The sequence below is a fragment of the Amaranthus tricolor genome, chromosome 3 (assembly GCF_026212465.1).
Source record: "Amaranthus tricolor cultivar Red isolate AtriRed21 chromosome 3, ASM2621246v1, whole genome shotgun sequence".
Lineage (NCBI taxonomy): Eukaryota > Viridiplantae > Streptophyta > Magnoliopsida > Caryophyllales > Amaranthaceae > Amaranthus > Amaranthus tricolor.
The window spans coordinates 28,911,747-28,929,476 of record NC_080049.1 but is presented as its reverse complement, the minus strand read 5'-3'; the positions used below and the strand labels follow the sequence as shown (position 1 = coordinate 28,929,476).

General features: G+C 31.3%; 1 protein-coding gene across 1 annotated transcript; it reads left to right on the top strand.

The window, feature by feature from the left end:
- Positions 1-4,139: 4,139 nt before the first annotated feature.
- On the top strand, positions 4,140-11,912 carry LOC130807446 (uncharacterized). Its single transcript, XM_057672653.1, has 7 exons — positions 4,140-4,496; positions 7,058-7,120; positions 7,218-7,297; positions 8,229-8,337; positions 9,882-10,041; positions 10,909-11,072; positions 11,355-11,912. The coding sequence occupies exons 1-7, from the start codon at positions 4,494-4,496 to the stop codon at positions 11,664-11,666; spliced, it is 891 nt and encodes a 296-aa protein (XP_057528636.1). The 5' UTR covers positions 4,140-4,493; the 3' UTR covers positions 11,667-11,912.
- The last annotated feature ends 5,818 nt before the right edge of the window (positions 11,913-17,730 follow it).

The window sequence follows — 17,730 nt, the reverse complement described above, 5'->3', positions numbered from 1 at the left end:
GAGTATACTTTGACATTATTTTACGTTCATACGTGAGAGATTGTCGCATTTTTTCTTTTAATTTAGTTGATTTTTTTAATTTATAATATTTTTATTTTGGATATTGTTTTTTAACTTTCATTAATTTTTATCTACATATTTTTTATTACTACTCACGTAATTTATTAATTTTTATCTATTTCTTAATACTTAAGTCAATTATTAAAGCGGGTAATATTTTCATCATGTTAGAAATTGTCAAAATACTTTTTTGTTTATAATATGATGCAAATTTGTATGCCTTTTTTATGACTTCATGACTTGTGAATTATGGGCCGTATGGCCACCGGGTGACATACTGACATGTATGGCTGTTGTAGACTTGTAGTAACATTGTAGTAGAACAATACATATTTCCTTAATAAGTCATGTATAATTTTCATATAAAAAATTAAAAAATAAATTATTTAAATTTTATAATCGTACAAATTTTAGCACAAAAAAAAATTCATTAATGGGTATCTTAATACTATCCCAATTTTATAACTCTAAAATTATAATTTAATGGGTATCTTCATTAATGGGTAATCTACAGTCGGAAAATTATGAACGGCGTCTCGTGTTAAATTAGGCTGGACTTATTGTGAATGCCAGCATATTAACGGGGGACACAAGTGCACACACTTCATAAGCCAAGGAGATATATATCATCCCAAAATCATATGGCAATGGGAAGAAGTCTCTAATAGCTTATAAAGCGTGCACACCATTTTCAATTTATCGATGTGGGATAACTCATCCCAACACCCCCCCCTCACATGCGAGCCCCCGTCAAGTTCGCATGTGGGAGTAATCAATTAGGGTAGGAACGCCATTCTTTTCGAACCTACCATTTTTAAATTGTTGATCGAACCATCGGCTCTGATACCATGTTAAATTAGGCTGGACTTATTGTTAATGCCAGCATATTCCTGGACTACACAACAGCACACAGCCTATGGCAAGGGATTGAAACTCTTTTAGGATGTGGTCGGGACGAACTGCAAATTTTTGATTTGAGTTCAAAGGCAGCGACATTAAGGCAAGACAATGATACTATCGAAGGATACTACGGTAAACTCAACATACTATGGAAAGAAATTGATCGGAGAATGTCAAATCCAATGACATGCCCACAGGATATAACAGAATTCAACAAATACATCCAAAGACAGAGACTTTATCAATTTCTCACGGGGATTAACGACAACCTAGACAAAGAAAGAAGGGAAATTCTTAATAGTGAACCGTTACCAATGGTGGAGACAGCCTATGCATCAATTAGAAGGGAGATCACACTGTTAAATTAGGCTGGACTTATTGTTAATGCCAGCATATTAACGGGGGGACACAAGTGCACACACTTCATAAGCCAAGGAGATATATACCATCCCAAAACCATATGGCAATGGGAAGAAGTCTCTAATAGCTTATAAAGCGTGCACACCATTTTCAATTTATCGATGTGGGATAACTCATCCCAACATTTACAGTTAAAACAAATTTTTAACATATTTCAAAACCAAAGCGTTCAAATTATGAAACTTAATGGGATCAATTATGCCTTAAAATGATCAATTTCAGTTTAAAGTATACAACCTTAAATAGATTCATTATGACTTTTTAAAGTGATTAATTCTAACCTTAAAGTAATCAATTCAAACCTTAAACTGACTAGAGCTAGATATAAAGTAATTAATTATAAAATTAGAGCTTTAACTTGATAACTAACAAGTTCAAAATTGATAAATTATAACCTTAAATTTTTTTAAAAGAATTACAACCTAAATTGATCAATGTAGAGTTTAAACTTATAGTGCCAAATTATAAGTCATTATTACAATAATGATGTATTACATATATGTGTTACAAGATAAATCTACACTATTTGTAATCATTTGTATATGACTTTGAACTTTTGTTGAATCACCAAGGAGACGATGAAGATATGGTTGTGACAATCAAAGAAGTCGCTCGTAAACTTGATATGAGTATAAGACGTTCATATACTTTCCTATTGTGATATTTCTCCCGCAAAGCTACTTGGGATGATAAAATGAAATTCACAATAAGATATAATTTACACAACAAAATCCTAGCACAAGGAAATTGCAATAGTAAATACAAGTGTTGTGGTGAATTAAGAACTTTGATGATATTGAGAGTTAATTACTCTCTCAATATTATCTCATGAAAGGAAGAACATGAATGTGAATATTCTTAAGAGAGAAATAAGAAATGATATGGAGATGGTATGGAATGTCCTTTGGCATGCCATCTCTATTTATAGAGCTATGCATCAAACAATACCTTCTTTTGAAATCAAAGTAATGTTTCACCAAACAAAGCTTATGAATCAAAGTAATGTTTCACCAAGCAAAGTTTATGAATCAAAGTAATGATTCATCAAGCAAAGCTTATGAATCAAAGTAATGATTCATCAAACAAAACTTATGAATCAAAGTAATAATTCATCAAATTCTTTGAGGCATTTAATTGGACTTATAATACATTTATTTTAGTCTCATTGCTATACTAAGTATGTAGTATATATAAATTTAGGTCTATATACTCTAAATGTTCAACAGTTGTCACCTTTATAGTCATCAATTATAATAGATCAATTTGTTAAGATGTATACATGCTTTATGTTGAGATGTATACATTCTTCACCCCCTTCTGTATTCAAAGTATATGTGTTTGTATACATTGCTTGCCTTATGAAAATAAGCCTTACTTAGATGAACACAGCCTATCAAACATGAAGGAAGCATATACTAAGGCAGCCCAAGCAGCAACCAAGACAGCAACATGAATGAGCAGCAGCTTTTGGTGATCCATGCACTTTGTACATGTGTTGGTGCATAATCCGTGCACTCTTATATCAAGGGATGAGATCTATCTTCTTCTAGGGTCTTAATTTGATGCACATGTGTTTTTTTAGCTGTAGAAAAGTTTGTTATAACTGATTTGTAAGCTGTTATAACAGCCTTGGTTAACCCTTAGTTAAGTAGCTATAGTTAGTGTTCTCTATTATATACAGGCTTGTTCTCTACATTGTATTTTAAGATTTCAGAGTCAATAACAAGAATACACTTCATTGTTGATCCAAATTTGATTTTTTAACACAATTAGAATCTTAAAGTAGTTGATTATGACTTTTAAGTAATATATTATAAATAATTAGTTTTAATTTTTTAAATGCATTAATTTTAACCAAATTATTAATTATGATCTTAAATTGATCAATATTTTTGGACCGGAATCAAATAGTGATTTTCACTATTCGAAAAACCGAGTATCCGAATTTTCGGATCGATCCAATATCTAGTTTTGAACACCCCTCATTTATAACTATGAGATTAATAAACTTCTAGAATGAAGTTTTGTACAAGTTAGATTGAATGTAAACAAAAATATTATTTTTTTAATTGAAAATTAAAAACAATTGTTTAAGATATGGATTTTAGGCCTAAGTGTAAGGATATACGTTAATCAATTACCTTTATTTTTTTAGTTGTTATCTTATTTTCTTCCTTTTCTTTCTTCACAAAATCTTTATAGGATCATCCTAAAATGAAGATCTATTAATTTTAAAGCTTATGTGATCATTATTTTATAAGGGCTATGTGATTATTTTGTAAGGCTTATGTGATCATTTTTATTTTACTATGTGATCACTTTTAAAGCCTATGTGATCACTTTTAAGACTTATGTGATCATTTTTAAAGCATATGTGATAACTTTTTTTACTATTGTAAGTGATTATTTTTAAAGTCAATGTGATCATTTTTAAGGAATATGTGATTACTTCTAAGACCTATGTAATCACTTATAAGGCTATATGATCATTTCAATTTACAGTGTGATTACATTTAAAGCTTATGTAATTACTTTTAAAACATATGTGATCACTTTTAAGACTTATGTTATCACTATTAACACCTATATAATTTTGATAATTTACTATTAAAACATGTGTGATAATTTTGATAATTATAATTAATTACTTTTAAAGTCTATGTAATCACTTTTAACACCTATATAAGTGATTAATTTTAAAGCCTATATAATCACTTTAAGACATGTGTCTAATTTTAAGACGGCCGCTTCTTTCTTTCCTAGAATTTAAAAATTGTAAAAATAAAATCAAGAACAAGTTTTCCTATTCCCTTCCCCAAACTCCAAAACTTTTCGGTTCACAAGAAACAGAAACAACAGGTGGATGTTTCCTTTGTTTCTAAACCATTTGAACAGCAGCCTTCCCAGTCCTATCTTCATCTGCTCAAGCATCTCACCATTTTCGAATTCCTCTGTTCTATAATACGCATATCCGTATTTGTGTTGCTGTGGAAACAAGTACATAATCTATTTAAACGTTTTTGAAGCTTTGTTCAACAAAAATCCCCAATTCAGGACTTCGTCAGTAATAAAAAATCCTAATCTCGGCGCGGAAACAACTTTAGAAATCGATAATGGTACGCTCGATTTACAATTCACCTTTTGATGGAAAATTTGATTGTTTATCTATCTATTATTTGCTTATGTTGGTTAATTAGGGTTTTATAAATTAGGCAAATATTTAATAAATTCATGCTTGTTTTGCACTAATTAGATTTCTTTTTCGAATAAGATAAATCATGAATTTCAGTGATTGTGTATGGGATCAACTGTTGTCTAGAATTTAAGTGTTTTGAGTTTTTCTGATCATCGATACGGTTACCGTATTGCGCGGTATCTAATTTGCGAATCAATCATGTTCAATGATGATCGCACAAGGAAAAGATCAAGGATCCTATGAATTCTGTGTTTGTTGGCTGCTTTTGATGAAGCTAATTTGCATAGAAAGATTGTTGTTCAATTTGAGCTTGATTGTCATCTATTTTTGCTGGCACCTGCACCTGTTATTTTGATTGGCTGATAGGTATAAATTGAGGTACTACTGGGGTGTAGTGTTGTTAACTGTGTAACTGTTTGGGAAGTCCTGGGCCTTGCCATAAATTGAACTATGTAATTTCTGGAATAAGTGACGATAAATGATTAAAACCTATCTTGACTCGTTTGGTAATCGATATTTAATGGTGGTAATGTAATGGAAAGTCAGTGTATTATTGGTAGGAATATCTCTAAATTTAATAGACATGCTTATTCTCCTTCAACGATATGATTTTCTTCACAAAATTCATTTTAGTGCATTACGCTTGAAAATATTGTAAATGTGGTATTAGATGGTAATGGAAATTTGTGAATAAATTTATTTTATGATCAAACTTCCATTACCATAGGAATAACATTTTTCATATCATGATAAGTTACGCTACAAATCATTCCAATTACCATCAATTAGCGCCGATGATCGAATGGGCCGTAAATGTTACACTAGCTGATGAAATAACATTAATTTCTGAAGTTTTTGAAGTTGGTCGTGATTCTCTCCGAGTAAGTGTTTCTAATTCCTATCGTCCTAACCTTAAGTCCCCAACTCTCCATTCTCTGTCTCTCATTTCAAACCTCAGTACTTCCTACCGCAGCTGTTTCTCTGTTCTACTTCTCCCTCATTTCCTATTTCTCTTTTCTCAACTTCTCACCATTCTCTGTCTGACTGTCTGTGTTCTCACCTATCGACGGCTCGACACTTGCCAATACGGCACTGTACTCATCTACCCTCAATTACCACCGTCCACCTGTGGGCTGCGGCGGCTCGTCCTATGATGTGGTACTCATCTTTATTTTATTTGTTTTCTAGAATGATTTGGGATAATATAGAGATTGATGTATATTTTTTAATTGATGTTCTGTAAGTCTGTAAGCCTGTAACTGTGGGTTAATTTTTATTCTACCAATTTCATCTCTTTCGGCTCATAAATCAATTTTGGACTAATTCATTTCGTTAATTTCTATGTTTTGTCAATGTTGTAGTCTAAACCTTTTTTTCCATTTCTCTCGATAGCCTGATTTGATTTCTAAGCTCCTTTCCTCACTTCTTTACAATTGTTCATTCTCATTATAATTTGAATGAATATGCTAATTTGATGCTCAAGTTAGCAATGTTTTATACTAAGTTTGAAGTTTTCATTTTGAATTATTTTCTCTGATTGTATCATTATTGTTACTTTCATATAGCAACATAATCTTTTTATATTTTAATGTCAGTCTTTTTTTTATGTTTTTGTTCTGATTGATTTTCAGTCCTATATTCCAACAATTTCGATTCATATTGCAATGTTTTATAGCTTGGTAGAATGTTCTATTGATCTTGGACAAATATAATAATATGATTTTGTGTTTGCTGTATACAGCTCACTGATTGGTTACATTTTTTTGATATTTATTAAAGTACTCAAAAATAACCCTAAAATAATTTTAATATACAAATTTCTATATCAATCTCTCTTTCCTCATTGAATTTCTATTGCAATCCTAACACAAAGCATAATTCAATCGAACACGCAAAAATGAGCTTAGACCCGTTTTGGAACCAAATCCAATCCTGAGTCCTTCCTATGAAAACAAAATTGACCGTTGCCATCCCTAAGTAAGTCGGACTAACATGGATATCTTATATCCACGTTTTTGTGCCTTTTCAATGGCAAACCAAATGATGCATTGAAATTTGAATTACCTCTTGTGATTTTATTACATTTTGTAAGAGAATTAAATTTTCGTACAAGTAGTTTGGACTTGGACCAGTGTAATTGTTTCATTTAGTCTACACTTGTGATTGCACATTTTAGAATGTTACTGCTACCTTATTTGTCTTTTACTTCCTTATTGGAGATTTTTGTGTTGGGAACTTAGCTCTTGTAGACACCATCTTATAATCGTCAACCAATTAATACTGTTGCTGTCTATTTGACATTACCTACAGACCGTCATGATTACATTTTCCTAGTTAATGTGCTTGTATTGTAGAGTTGATTAAAAGTCTGTTTCTTCATTGTATGAATACTTAGATATAACTCCTTGAGACTGCATAAAATCGGATACTTATTCTTGTATTCTATTGTAATTTAAACATTTTATCTTGCTTCCTCTACAGTCCTCTCTTGCAGCAGCTCGAGCTGATAATTTTTACTACCCTCCAGAATGGGACCCAAGTCAGGTAATTATTGCCTTCATCATGCACTAACCTGTAGTGATATGTATTGATAGGTTTTTATTTTGAGAAATTTCAAATATGTTTGGCATTTCTAAAACAGGGTGGTCTCAACAAGTTTCATGGTCAACATGCCTTAAGAGAGAGGGCAAGAAAAATAGACCAAGGCATCTTAGTTATAAGGTATGAGAATGACTGTTCATTGTCTTCTTACTGAATCGCTGTTTTCCTGTTCTTCCAGTGTGCTTTATTTGCAAACGAAATAGAGTAATGAACTTTTTTGGATAATTTATTAAGATGTGACAATTGATTGCAAAAATTTGATTTGGAAAATTTTCTTGGTTCACTTCCTTTTTTTTCCTGGAATGAGATACTGTTGAAGTTTACCGTTGTTTTCCTTCATGCATGAGTTACTAACTTACTACCAATCAGTGTCTTTCGATGTATCTCATTATGTGAAATTTTGGGTCTGAGGTCCTATAAAACTTAAAAAGTCTTGGAAAGGAACTTTTATGCTGTGAAATGTACCTGCTGTTAGCTGATTAATTATCTCCCTATAGTTATATTCTGTCTTCATTCTGATTACTGTAAACCACAACACCTTCCCAGTTTATTTTCTAAAGTTTTTCTCAGATAGGGTCGTCATCCTTTTGTGTTTCTGTGCCTGTTTTAAGAATGGTGTACAATATCTATATAGGCTCCTTCCTTCCAATAGTTCAAGTGTTGTGGCCATGGAGCTTCATTGAGAAACAGACCTAATACAGATTTATGTGAATGATTCATATCACGTGCGCACCATCTCCACTGGAGTCACACTTGCTAAAATATGTCAAATGAAAATTCTTAACTATAAAATAGGCTAAAACCTTTAGTGAAGTCACCTCCCTATCTGAATTCTGATAGAAAAGGTCCCATGATCCTGAACCGAGATTTTAACTTGAATCCTAAGCCCAAGTTTGACTGTGAAGATTAATCATGATGTATCTTTGATCCTATTTGTAATGGCTGGATACTTTGCCTTCCTTCATGGCTTTGTTATGTAGTTCTTTATATTGGAAATGAAAATATTTAAAATTAAATGGTCTAACTGGTGGCTATTTCTCCATTTAAACAGGTTCGAGATGCCTTTCAATATATGGTGTGAAGGATGTGAATCCATGATAGCAAAGGGTGTAAGATTCAATGCAGAGAAAAAACAAGTTGGAAACTACTATTCCACAAAGGTATATTTTTTCTCGACTCATGTTAGTTATGAACAGATTTCATAACTGTTATAGTTTTTTATGTCATCACAATTCTTTTTACCCATAGTGTGAAATTGTGGTTTCACTCGCGGTATTATGATGATGTGGTTGTCATATTGCAAAATATCCTTGAGCCGACCTAAAATCCATTTCTGCACCTTTAAGATTTGATTACCTTTACAACTCGGGCGATACTATACGATGTGAACTTGTTTTTGCACTATGATTTTATATTGATCACTTGGTGTTGTTTTTTGTATGAGGAAGTCAGTGGAGTTTATTTTTACTTTGATTGTGTAATATTACTTGAAAAGTTTCTAGCCTACATCTATGATAATAACTCCCCGTTTCAAGGATGTCTTGTCCTTCATACATTCCTTTTACACTCATTGCTAACAGTGTTTGAGGTAATGAATGAAAGCTCTTTTGGACAAAAATCCTTTATGTAGGAGTGGGGATGGATGCATTGCCAAGGGACTTTATTGTCAATGTTTCAACAAACCGGTGCAGTGTTTTGAGTCAAAGGAGCTGTTAATAACTCATCTTGATTAGCGATATGACTCTTCAGTTATCGCTTGATACCTCAATACAGTAAACAAAAAAAAGAGTGGATCTGGAAACTTGTCAATAAGTATCAGTTATATGATATATTCTACCTATTGGACTTATGACAAACATTTAAATGAGAACTAGTGAACCAGTTGTAGTACAACAATACAACAACAATGCCAAAGTCTTAATCTTAAAAGATTCTTTTACTTGTAATATGAAAGACTTGTGGACAAATCATTTAAAATCTTTTTGGAAGATTTTGAAGATTAAATGGTGTTCCTGTTTCATCCAACATGCCCAGCTAGGATTCGGTCTTGAACCACAATGTTGAATATTTACCATGTCAGACCGTCAGATCTTGTACCTGTTTCTGACACCATTTTACTCATGTATGGTGAATGCAGACTCTCTTTGTGCTCCCCTTTAACTGGGTTTTTGATGCATTTACTATTCTTTTTGTCTCGCTTGTATGTTTATGATAAGGCATGGAATTTGTTTGCTTCCATGGAATAGATGTCCCACAGTTGTGTTCAAATTGAAGTGTGCCATCTTATGAAGCCCCTTGTCATGTATGCTATGCTTTTGTTAATTTTTTTTTAAAATTTTAATGACAGAGGGGATCACGAGTTGTTCTTGCATTGCGCCCTGATTAATTTTGGGTTGTTTTTTTTGGGGGGAGGGGTTGTATTTGTCAAAATATCAATACATGACATGTATTTCCAACGTTTTATTCCGAGTATAAATCTATATTCTTATATATCGTCACTTATTTGTCTCATGGAATATTATGTTCATATTTGTGAGCTTCAGTTAACTTTTATTGTAATTTGGGTGGGATTTTTAGCATTTACTACTGCCTCCTCTGTTGTATTAAACAATTTTTGAAACCTTTTAACTTTTTATATGTAAAGCTTCTTTTTCCCATGATTGTGGCTTTCTTTTTAACTTTGAGTTTTTTGTGCTTGCTTCAGATATGGAATTTCACAATGAAGTCAGCCTGTTGCAGACATGAGATTGTGATTCAAACAGATCCAAAAAATTGCGAGTATGTAATCATCAAGGGTGCTCGGCGAAAAGTTGAGGAATATGACGCAGTAGATGCCGAAATATTAGAACTTCCTACAGATGAAGGTGAGCAAGTGATATACTTGTTTAGTTTGCACTGATGCTTCTAGGATATTCTCTCTCGCTGCACATCACAAACTAATATCTTTCACTCCCTTCTTTCTGGATTGTATTTACCATTATTGTAAACAGGTAATATAATAAGGAGAGAGAAAAAGAGTAAGAAAAGTAGCGATAAAAAATTTAGGTTTAAACAATAATGATTGGAAACAAGCAAAAAGGCTACTTGGGAGTTGGGACATATTGTAGTAGAAGTAGTGGTATGTCAATTTGGAATGAAGAGTCCATTCTAGAAGACTATAACTTTGTAGGTTTATTAGTTTTTCCTTACACCGTAAATTAGATATACAGTTAGAAACTTGTTTGGTGATTATTGATTAATAAAACAAAAATAGAGGCTGTCAAAAACTTTACAGGATTTATTTTTTAATATATTGAATGCATTTAGCCTGTGTAGCAATATATGTGTGTTAGTTCTATGGTCATCTATAAGTGTTTTTGGAGTTTTCCTTTTTTACTGCAATCATTTTTTTTAAGCATTCTATCATATGTTGATTTTCCATATAACTCTTTATATTCAAAAGTCTACTTAAGTTTTGGTTTTGTGTTGCTTGTTACGCAAAGCGCCAGGATCTTTCTGGATTTCGTAGCTAAGCTTTGACTTAAACTTGCCTGACCCTCCAATCTGCCTGTACTAATCCTGGAACTTCTAAACAAGAAGTTGACTTAATATTACGTTTAGTGACTTAATATTGCAATCAATTTGGTTGTGTGAAGTTATGACGTTAACACTGGGTAGGCTTGGCACCTAGGTGCTCTTTACTGTTTCTTGCTAGTTTCTGATACTGACTTGATGTTACTCTTAATGTTCAGAAAGAGGTAAACTTGTGGATCCATTTTACCGTCTTGAGCATCAAGAAGAGGATATAAAGAAGAAAAACGAAGCTGAGCCAGTGCTTGTACGTCTTCAGCGTGCATCTGATGCCAGGCATTCTGATGATTATGCAATCAACAAAGCTCTCCGGGCCCGTTTGAGGGTATGATCATGCTTGTCCTTAATAGAGTGTGAATGATTTTGGAGGAAAGGGAATGGGAGGGATGGGTTTATATCTTTTTCCTAGATTATACTTCTATATATGCTGGGGACAAAAGGCATTTATGGACTTCATTTACTTTTAATAAATGAGCCAACTCATTCTAGAGGCAAAATGTTGAGGAACTTACAACCAATGTTGCCTTTTCTTTTCTTCAAAAATGTTAATGGAAGAAAATGTGCTAACATTTTGTTCTTACATTGTGTTAATTACATGACTATACAGAGCCAGAAGAAGAGAGTTGCAGAAGAAGAACATGCATCTAGGAAAAGGGGTCTTGGTATACGACTGCTACCGGGATCGGCAGAAGATGCAGCAGCTGCTTCTCGTGTAAAGTTCTCATCTAAGTTTGAAGAAAACAGAAAGTTAAAACGGGCATTGATTTCAACCTCATCAATCTTCTCTGTTCCATCTGGATCTTCCTCAAATGTTGATAAGCGGTTGGATCTTGAAGCTAAAAGGAGAAAAATCAAAGCAGCAAGAGTTTCAAACCTGCTGGCTGGAGGATTTAAGCCCTCTGGCTGGAACAGGGCCTGAGTGAAAACGCTAATAAGAACTTGTATCCAGAAATGCAGATAATGTTTTTTTCAAGAAGTTTAATGGAGGCAAAATGGACACGCCAGTCTTCGTCTTCCCCATATTATCGCATCTAAATGTGGCGAACGGGTTGGTTTGCGTTTTATGGAATGTAAAATTCTGAAATAGGATATAGCTTTTGTGTTCGTCACTTGTATGCTTTCTCTAGACCTTGCGACTCAAACAATTCTTTACTTCAAATAATTACTTTCTTGGTTTCTTTTTTGTATATTAACATTTTGTATGCTTTATGTAATATAACTTATAACATGGGACTTCCAACATGATGGATACCTCGAAGCATGTGGACACATTCGGGTTCTGAATTGGATCGGCCATCTAGCACCTTGATGATGTCCATCAAGTCCGCTTAGACACGAATCAAGATACGAATCAAATTTTTTGCCGCATTGCACTTTTATTCCATGAACCAGAGCAATAGTAAGTTGTATTTCCATTTCATAAAATATTTAACTATTTTTACTTCTTTCGTATTTTTGGAGTCATTGTAGGTGTAGAAATGCAAATAGATGATCGAATGCAACAAGATGGGGTGAATTGTTGTGTATTGAGTTTAAGATTTTTGCCTCTAATTTTGCGAAATTATAATAAAATAAAACTTAAACTTAAAATGAAAAAGATAGATAAAAGGAGACAAAGATTTTACGTGGAAACCTTCTTTGCCTAATAAGAAGGAAAAACCACGACCCCCGGGATTTCAAAATTCTCACTATGTTTTAAGCAATCAATTACAATCACATAAAACAATTTGCTTCACTTAAGCTTCTCTACTCTAGGCCTAATTCTCTTTCTCTTCTCTTACTCCTTCTCTTTCTCTTCTCACGCTTCTATTGAAGCTTCTCTATTCCCTTAGACTTCCCTTAAGTCTAGTTACAACAAAACACACAAATACCCTTACAAGGCCAAATTCTCAAGAGGATAAAAATTAAATAATTGCTTTAAGAAAAATATAATAAATTAATTGGCATTTAAAAACTGAAAATATTTTTCTTAATTGATCTCCCTTAATGGACACTCTTGGATGATCTCACGGTTTGAGCAAAGTTCCTCCTATTTATAGTGGGAACAGCCAGCAGTTACATTAGACACACCTACCACTATCCTCCACGTTCTCAAAAGAAAAAGATAGTGGAATTGCCAAAAAATAAATGTCCGGCTGTCATTTGCTCAAAGAGAAAAACGGTTTCCTCAAGCTAAAAATAGCATAGGAATTAAAACACAAGATCCTAAAAAATAGGAGATCTCATCTAAAGAAAAGAATAAGTCTTAGGCTATTTTTAGATAACCTAAAAATAGTTTTGCCAACCAATTTATTAATTAATTAAGCAATTAATTTAATTCTTAACCGTTACATCAACTTAAAAACAGAAAATAATTAATTCGCAATTTTTCAGCCGATGTTCTTCTTCAGACCTGCGACGTGGGAACAGTGTACTGTCTCCATCTACAACTTCAGTCAGATAGTCAACTTTGGGAACAGTAGACCGTCTGTCTACTTTTAACGTCCTAAGCATTTATCTAACTTCTTGGATATTCTAAAACACGTACAACTTCCACGAACCAAGTCATAGGCTTCATCAACGATTTCAACAGAATCAAATATTCACCTACAAAACAATCTCTAAAACATGTTTGTTTATTTAAAAGTGAAGTCATCGTCAAAACTTAAGAGGCCAACAGTAGGTTTGATTTTTTTGTCAATATAATTTTTCAGCTTAATAACCAAAAGCATTATGTGGGGGAAATACTGTTACTAGAAACGTGGCTAGAACATCTTCAAGTGATATTTAGAATCATATTGAATCTCTTATAAGGTTCAAAGTCTGGCATTTCAAGATTGGAACAATGAAGAATAATCGGTGATCGAATATCAAAATTAAGTTTTCATCATTTGTGTGTTTTACCTCTGTTTTATTCAATTTTTACGTTGTATGAATCATCTAAATAGCATATTTTATAGGATAGTGGGAGAAATATGTGAATATGAATGTGAATGAAAGAATTAGTGTTAGTTATGTCTTAAAAAAATAAGGTAAATTTAATGGACAAACTAAAAAATAAAATTGATTCTTTAGTACAGGCAATATTGTTTTAGGATGGGACAAACTAAAACCTATAATTTCTTTATTTTTCTTCATTAAAACCTATAAGTAATTCACTACAAGACACAACATCATTTATAAATAATAATAACCTACTAAATTACCTATTTTTCTTAATCTTTATGAAACCTCAAAACACTAATGAATAAAAATGACTCACAATTAGAATTTTCGCATGATCTATCAAACACCAAGTACAAAATAAAAGAAAAAGCAGAAAAGACAAAACTGTGTTTAGAGTGTAGAGTCAAACCATTTGAATTATTTGAATGTTTTTTAAGGACAGTTAAAACATGTGAATGAAAATAAAAAAATATAGTAGAATATTTTTATTATAAAAATTTATAGCAATGTAAAAGAAACAGACTAAAAAATAATAGCGTTCTCTCAAATACATAAGATTAATATACCACTATTTAGCTTAATAATAGTGTTCTCTCAAATACATAATGCTATTACAGACAAGCACAAAAAGCACATATTTCCTCCATTTCATTATACTTGCTATATTTTGACTTTTTACGCAATCTAATGTGTTATTTTGATCATTTATGTATTGAATTATATATATTTAAAAATTATTAAAAGTTAATATTATAAAAGTATGTAATTAGACGATTTAAACAAGATCCCACTTGTTTATAATTTTTTCTTACACATTAACTATAATATAGTAAATATACTCCCTCCGTTTCCTAATGTTCTTTCCGTTTAGAATATTTTATTTTGGTGAGAGATATTTGATTAAGATTTTAAAGATATATATAGATGATAAAATATATTTATGTGGGATTTTATTAGATTCGTCTTAAAATATACTTTTTTATAATATACTTTTTAAAGTTTTTTATGATGCATATTTAGAGATATTAAGACTCAAAGTTTACTTTGAAAATTGTGCAAAAAGTAAATGAGAAGAACATTAGGAAAGGGAAGGAATATAAAATAAACTTAAATGATAAATAGTGTCCATAACCATAATCGTAGTAAATATTTTAGAATGGAAGAAGTAAAAGGTAGAGGAGGTTGTAAGTTGCAATTTGCAAATGAGTAGTAGTAGTACTAACGGGCGCGGTAACCCAAGATGGCACCCGTTTGTAGCTCAGTTAATAGAGGCTTTGGGTTCTATACTGACATACTTGTTGGGTGGTTGGGTCCTAATTCCTAAAATAGGGTCCTATTTGGAATATTTAACTCTTGTTATTAATCGAGGTAAAACAATTGTGGGAAGGAAGGGAAAGTACTCCTTCGAACTTTACAATTTACCTTCCAGGCTTCCAGCAATCTCTGGGTCATTAGTCATTTACTGAATTCTGACCCTAAGTTTGGCTGGTAAAAGTTGATACATAAATTATCAATCCTAATTCCTACTTGTTTTTTTATTATACCTTTTTAACTTTCCCCGTTTACTGTAATGGTATTATTAAATATCGTCACCTTTTTTATTTTATCGCCACCTTATATATAATCAATTTTTAAGATTGTACCTGTATAATTTTCAAACTCAAAAACTGTAACATGTCTTTAAAACTCTCTAAAAACACTATGTTAACTTAAACAAGCTAAAAGTGTACATTGAGTAACAATGGCGAACCAAAACGAGCATGATAACGATTCGATAAGTAATTAATCGATTCGAAATTTTTCAAAAAAAAATAAAATCTTTCAAAACCCCCTCCAGTCTCACAAAATGTGCGACCAGATCTAGGGAGAGTCGCACAAAAAGTGTGACTGGACCTAGGCTGAGTCGCACAAAAAGTGCGACTAGACCTAGGTCGAGTCGCACTTTTTGTGCGACTCCTCCTAGGTCAAGTCGCACTTTTTGTGCGACTGGGGGGTTATGGAAATTTTTTAAAATTTTTTTTTGAAAAATTAATTCTTTTTATTTATTATAATTATTTTTTTAAGTTATTATTATTTATTAAATATTATAGTAGATTATTTTATTTTATTATATATTTATATATATTTTTGTGTTTACTTAAATTATTTATTTATGTTATTTTAATTTATTTTATTTTATATATGTATTTTAAATTCAAAACTAATTATTATAATAATATTATCATAATATAATAATATATTAAAATAAAATAATTTATTACAATATTTATTAAATAATAATAACTTAAAAATAAATTAAATAAACAAAAGAAATTTCAAAATTCAAAAAAAAAAAAGAGTCGCACAAAAAGTGCGACTGGACCTAGGTTTAGTCGCACTTTTAGTGCGACTTGTAATTTTATTTATTTTTTTTAATTTTGAATTACATTAAAATAGAAATTACCTCGAGTTTTTGTTAACGGCTCCTCCAAGGTTCAGTCGCACTTTAGCTCCGATTAATTTTATGTGTAGATTTTGTGTTTTTTGAAGTGATTAAAGTGTTATTGAGTGAGTTTGAAGTGTTTTATAGAAGTTTTAAAAATTTAAAGTCCAAGGGCATTTTTGTCATTTTATTAAATTAATTTAAAATAGGGGTAGCGATAAAATGGAAAAAGTGACAAAAAATAAGGATTGGGTACTGTAATAGTGAACGCTGCTTCCAACTTTTAATCATTTTTAATCCTTCTTTATGCTTTATGTTATAAACTATTCTATATGTCTTTTTCTTTTCACAAGTTGTAAAATAAGTATATAATTTAGTAATAAAAGAAATTGGGTTGAAGAATAAGATAAAAATCAAATAGCCAACTAAAATAAAAGGTTAAGACGAAAGAGAGTATACATTTGTACTTTATGGATGAATAAAATGAAAGATAGTTAGATTATTATCAAAAAGAAAAATGATGCATAATGAGTGAAACAAATTAAAGCATAAATATATTTGTGCAAATGAGAATAACAAAAGAAAAATACGTCTCATGGTAGTTAGGCCTCCTGTGTCCTGGCCTTATGTTGTTGCTTCGCCACTACTTATTGGGGTTTTTTTTTCCAAACATATTCATTATAATCTGTTATTCAGTTTGTCTTGTATGAAATCGTTTCACTATGAGACAGAACTATATAATTAACATATTTCTCTAATTAATCACTTTAAAATTATATGTGATCATTTTAACATAATATATGTATATTGAGTCAGTTAATAAAGAAATTATCTTATTTAGGAATTTTTGTTTGTTATTTTCCTCAACACCTTTATTATTTCACATTTATTAGTATAAGTTTAGTTCTTCTTAGGTTTCAATCATTTAGGTTGACATTATCAACATGATCCTTTGCTCTAATGATATTGGGGAGTAATTTTAATATTTTCCATTTCATTTCAAGTCAAAATATGATAAATAACTCACTTTTTAATAGAAATTTGAGTCTAAAATGAACGATTTGGATGGTTTGTGAATTAGGTCAAAATTGTTTTCCTTAGGTCCATTTTTAGACCAAGATCTCCACGGTTTTGTTTGACATCATTCACAAATTCTTTTCATCTTTTAATATCATTCACTTGTTTCATTCACTCTCTTTTTAACAATAGTTAACCAACTTAAGTATTTTTTTTTTTATCACTAACAGATTATCATACTTTTCTTTTTTAGTTTAATCTTTTTACATAGCTATAACTTCCTTTTATGAAAATGTTTCCACCATGTTTATTTATTCTCAACCATATATTTTAACTGTCCTTTAATATCATCCACACCATAAAATGATCCCCTAATTTTTTAATCTTTTTGCAATATTTCCTTTGTTCTTCTTTGTTCATTTTCTTTTACACAGCTTTAAAAGTAAATTTTGAACCTTAATATCTCTAAATACGCATTATTAAAAATTATAAAAAATATACAATAAAAAAGCATACATTAAGACGAATCTAACGAGATCTCACATATATATATTTTATCATCTATATATAATTTAAAAATCTTAATCAAATTTCTCACTGCAAAATATAATATTTTAAA

Coding starts and splice junctions, on each gene's coding strand:
- LOC130807446 (XM_057672653.1), top strand. Junction 10,042..10,908: donor AGAACTTCCTACAGATGAAG/GTGAGCAAGTGA, acceptor CTTAATGTTCAG/AAAGAGGTAAACTTGTGGAT. Junction 11,073..11,354: donor CTCTCCGGGCCCGTTTGAGG/GTATGATCATGC, acceptor ATGACTATACAG/AGCCAGAAGAAGAGAGTTGC.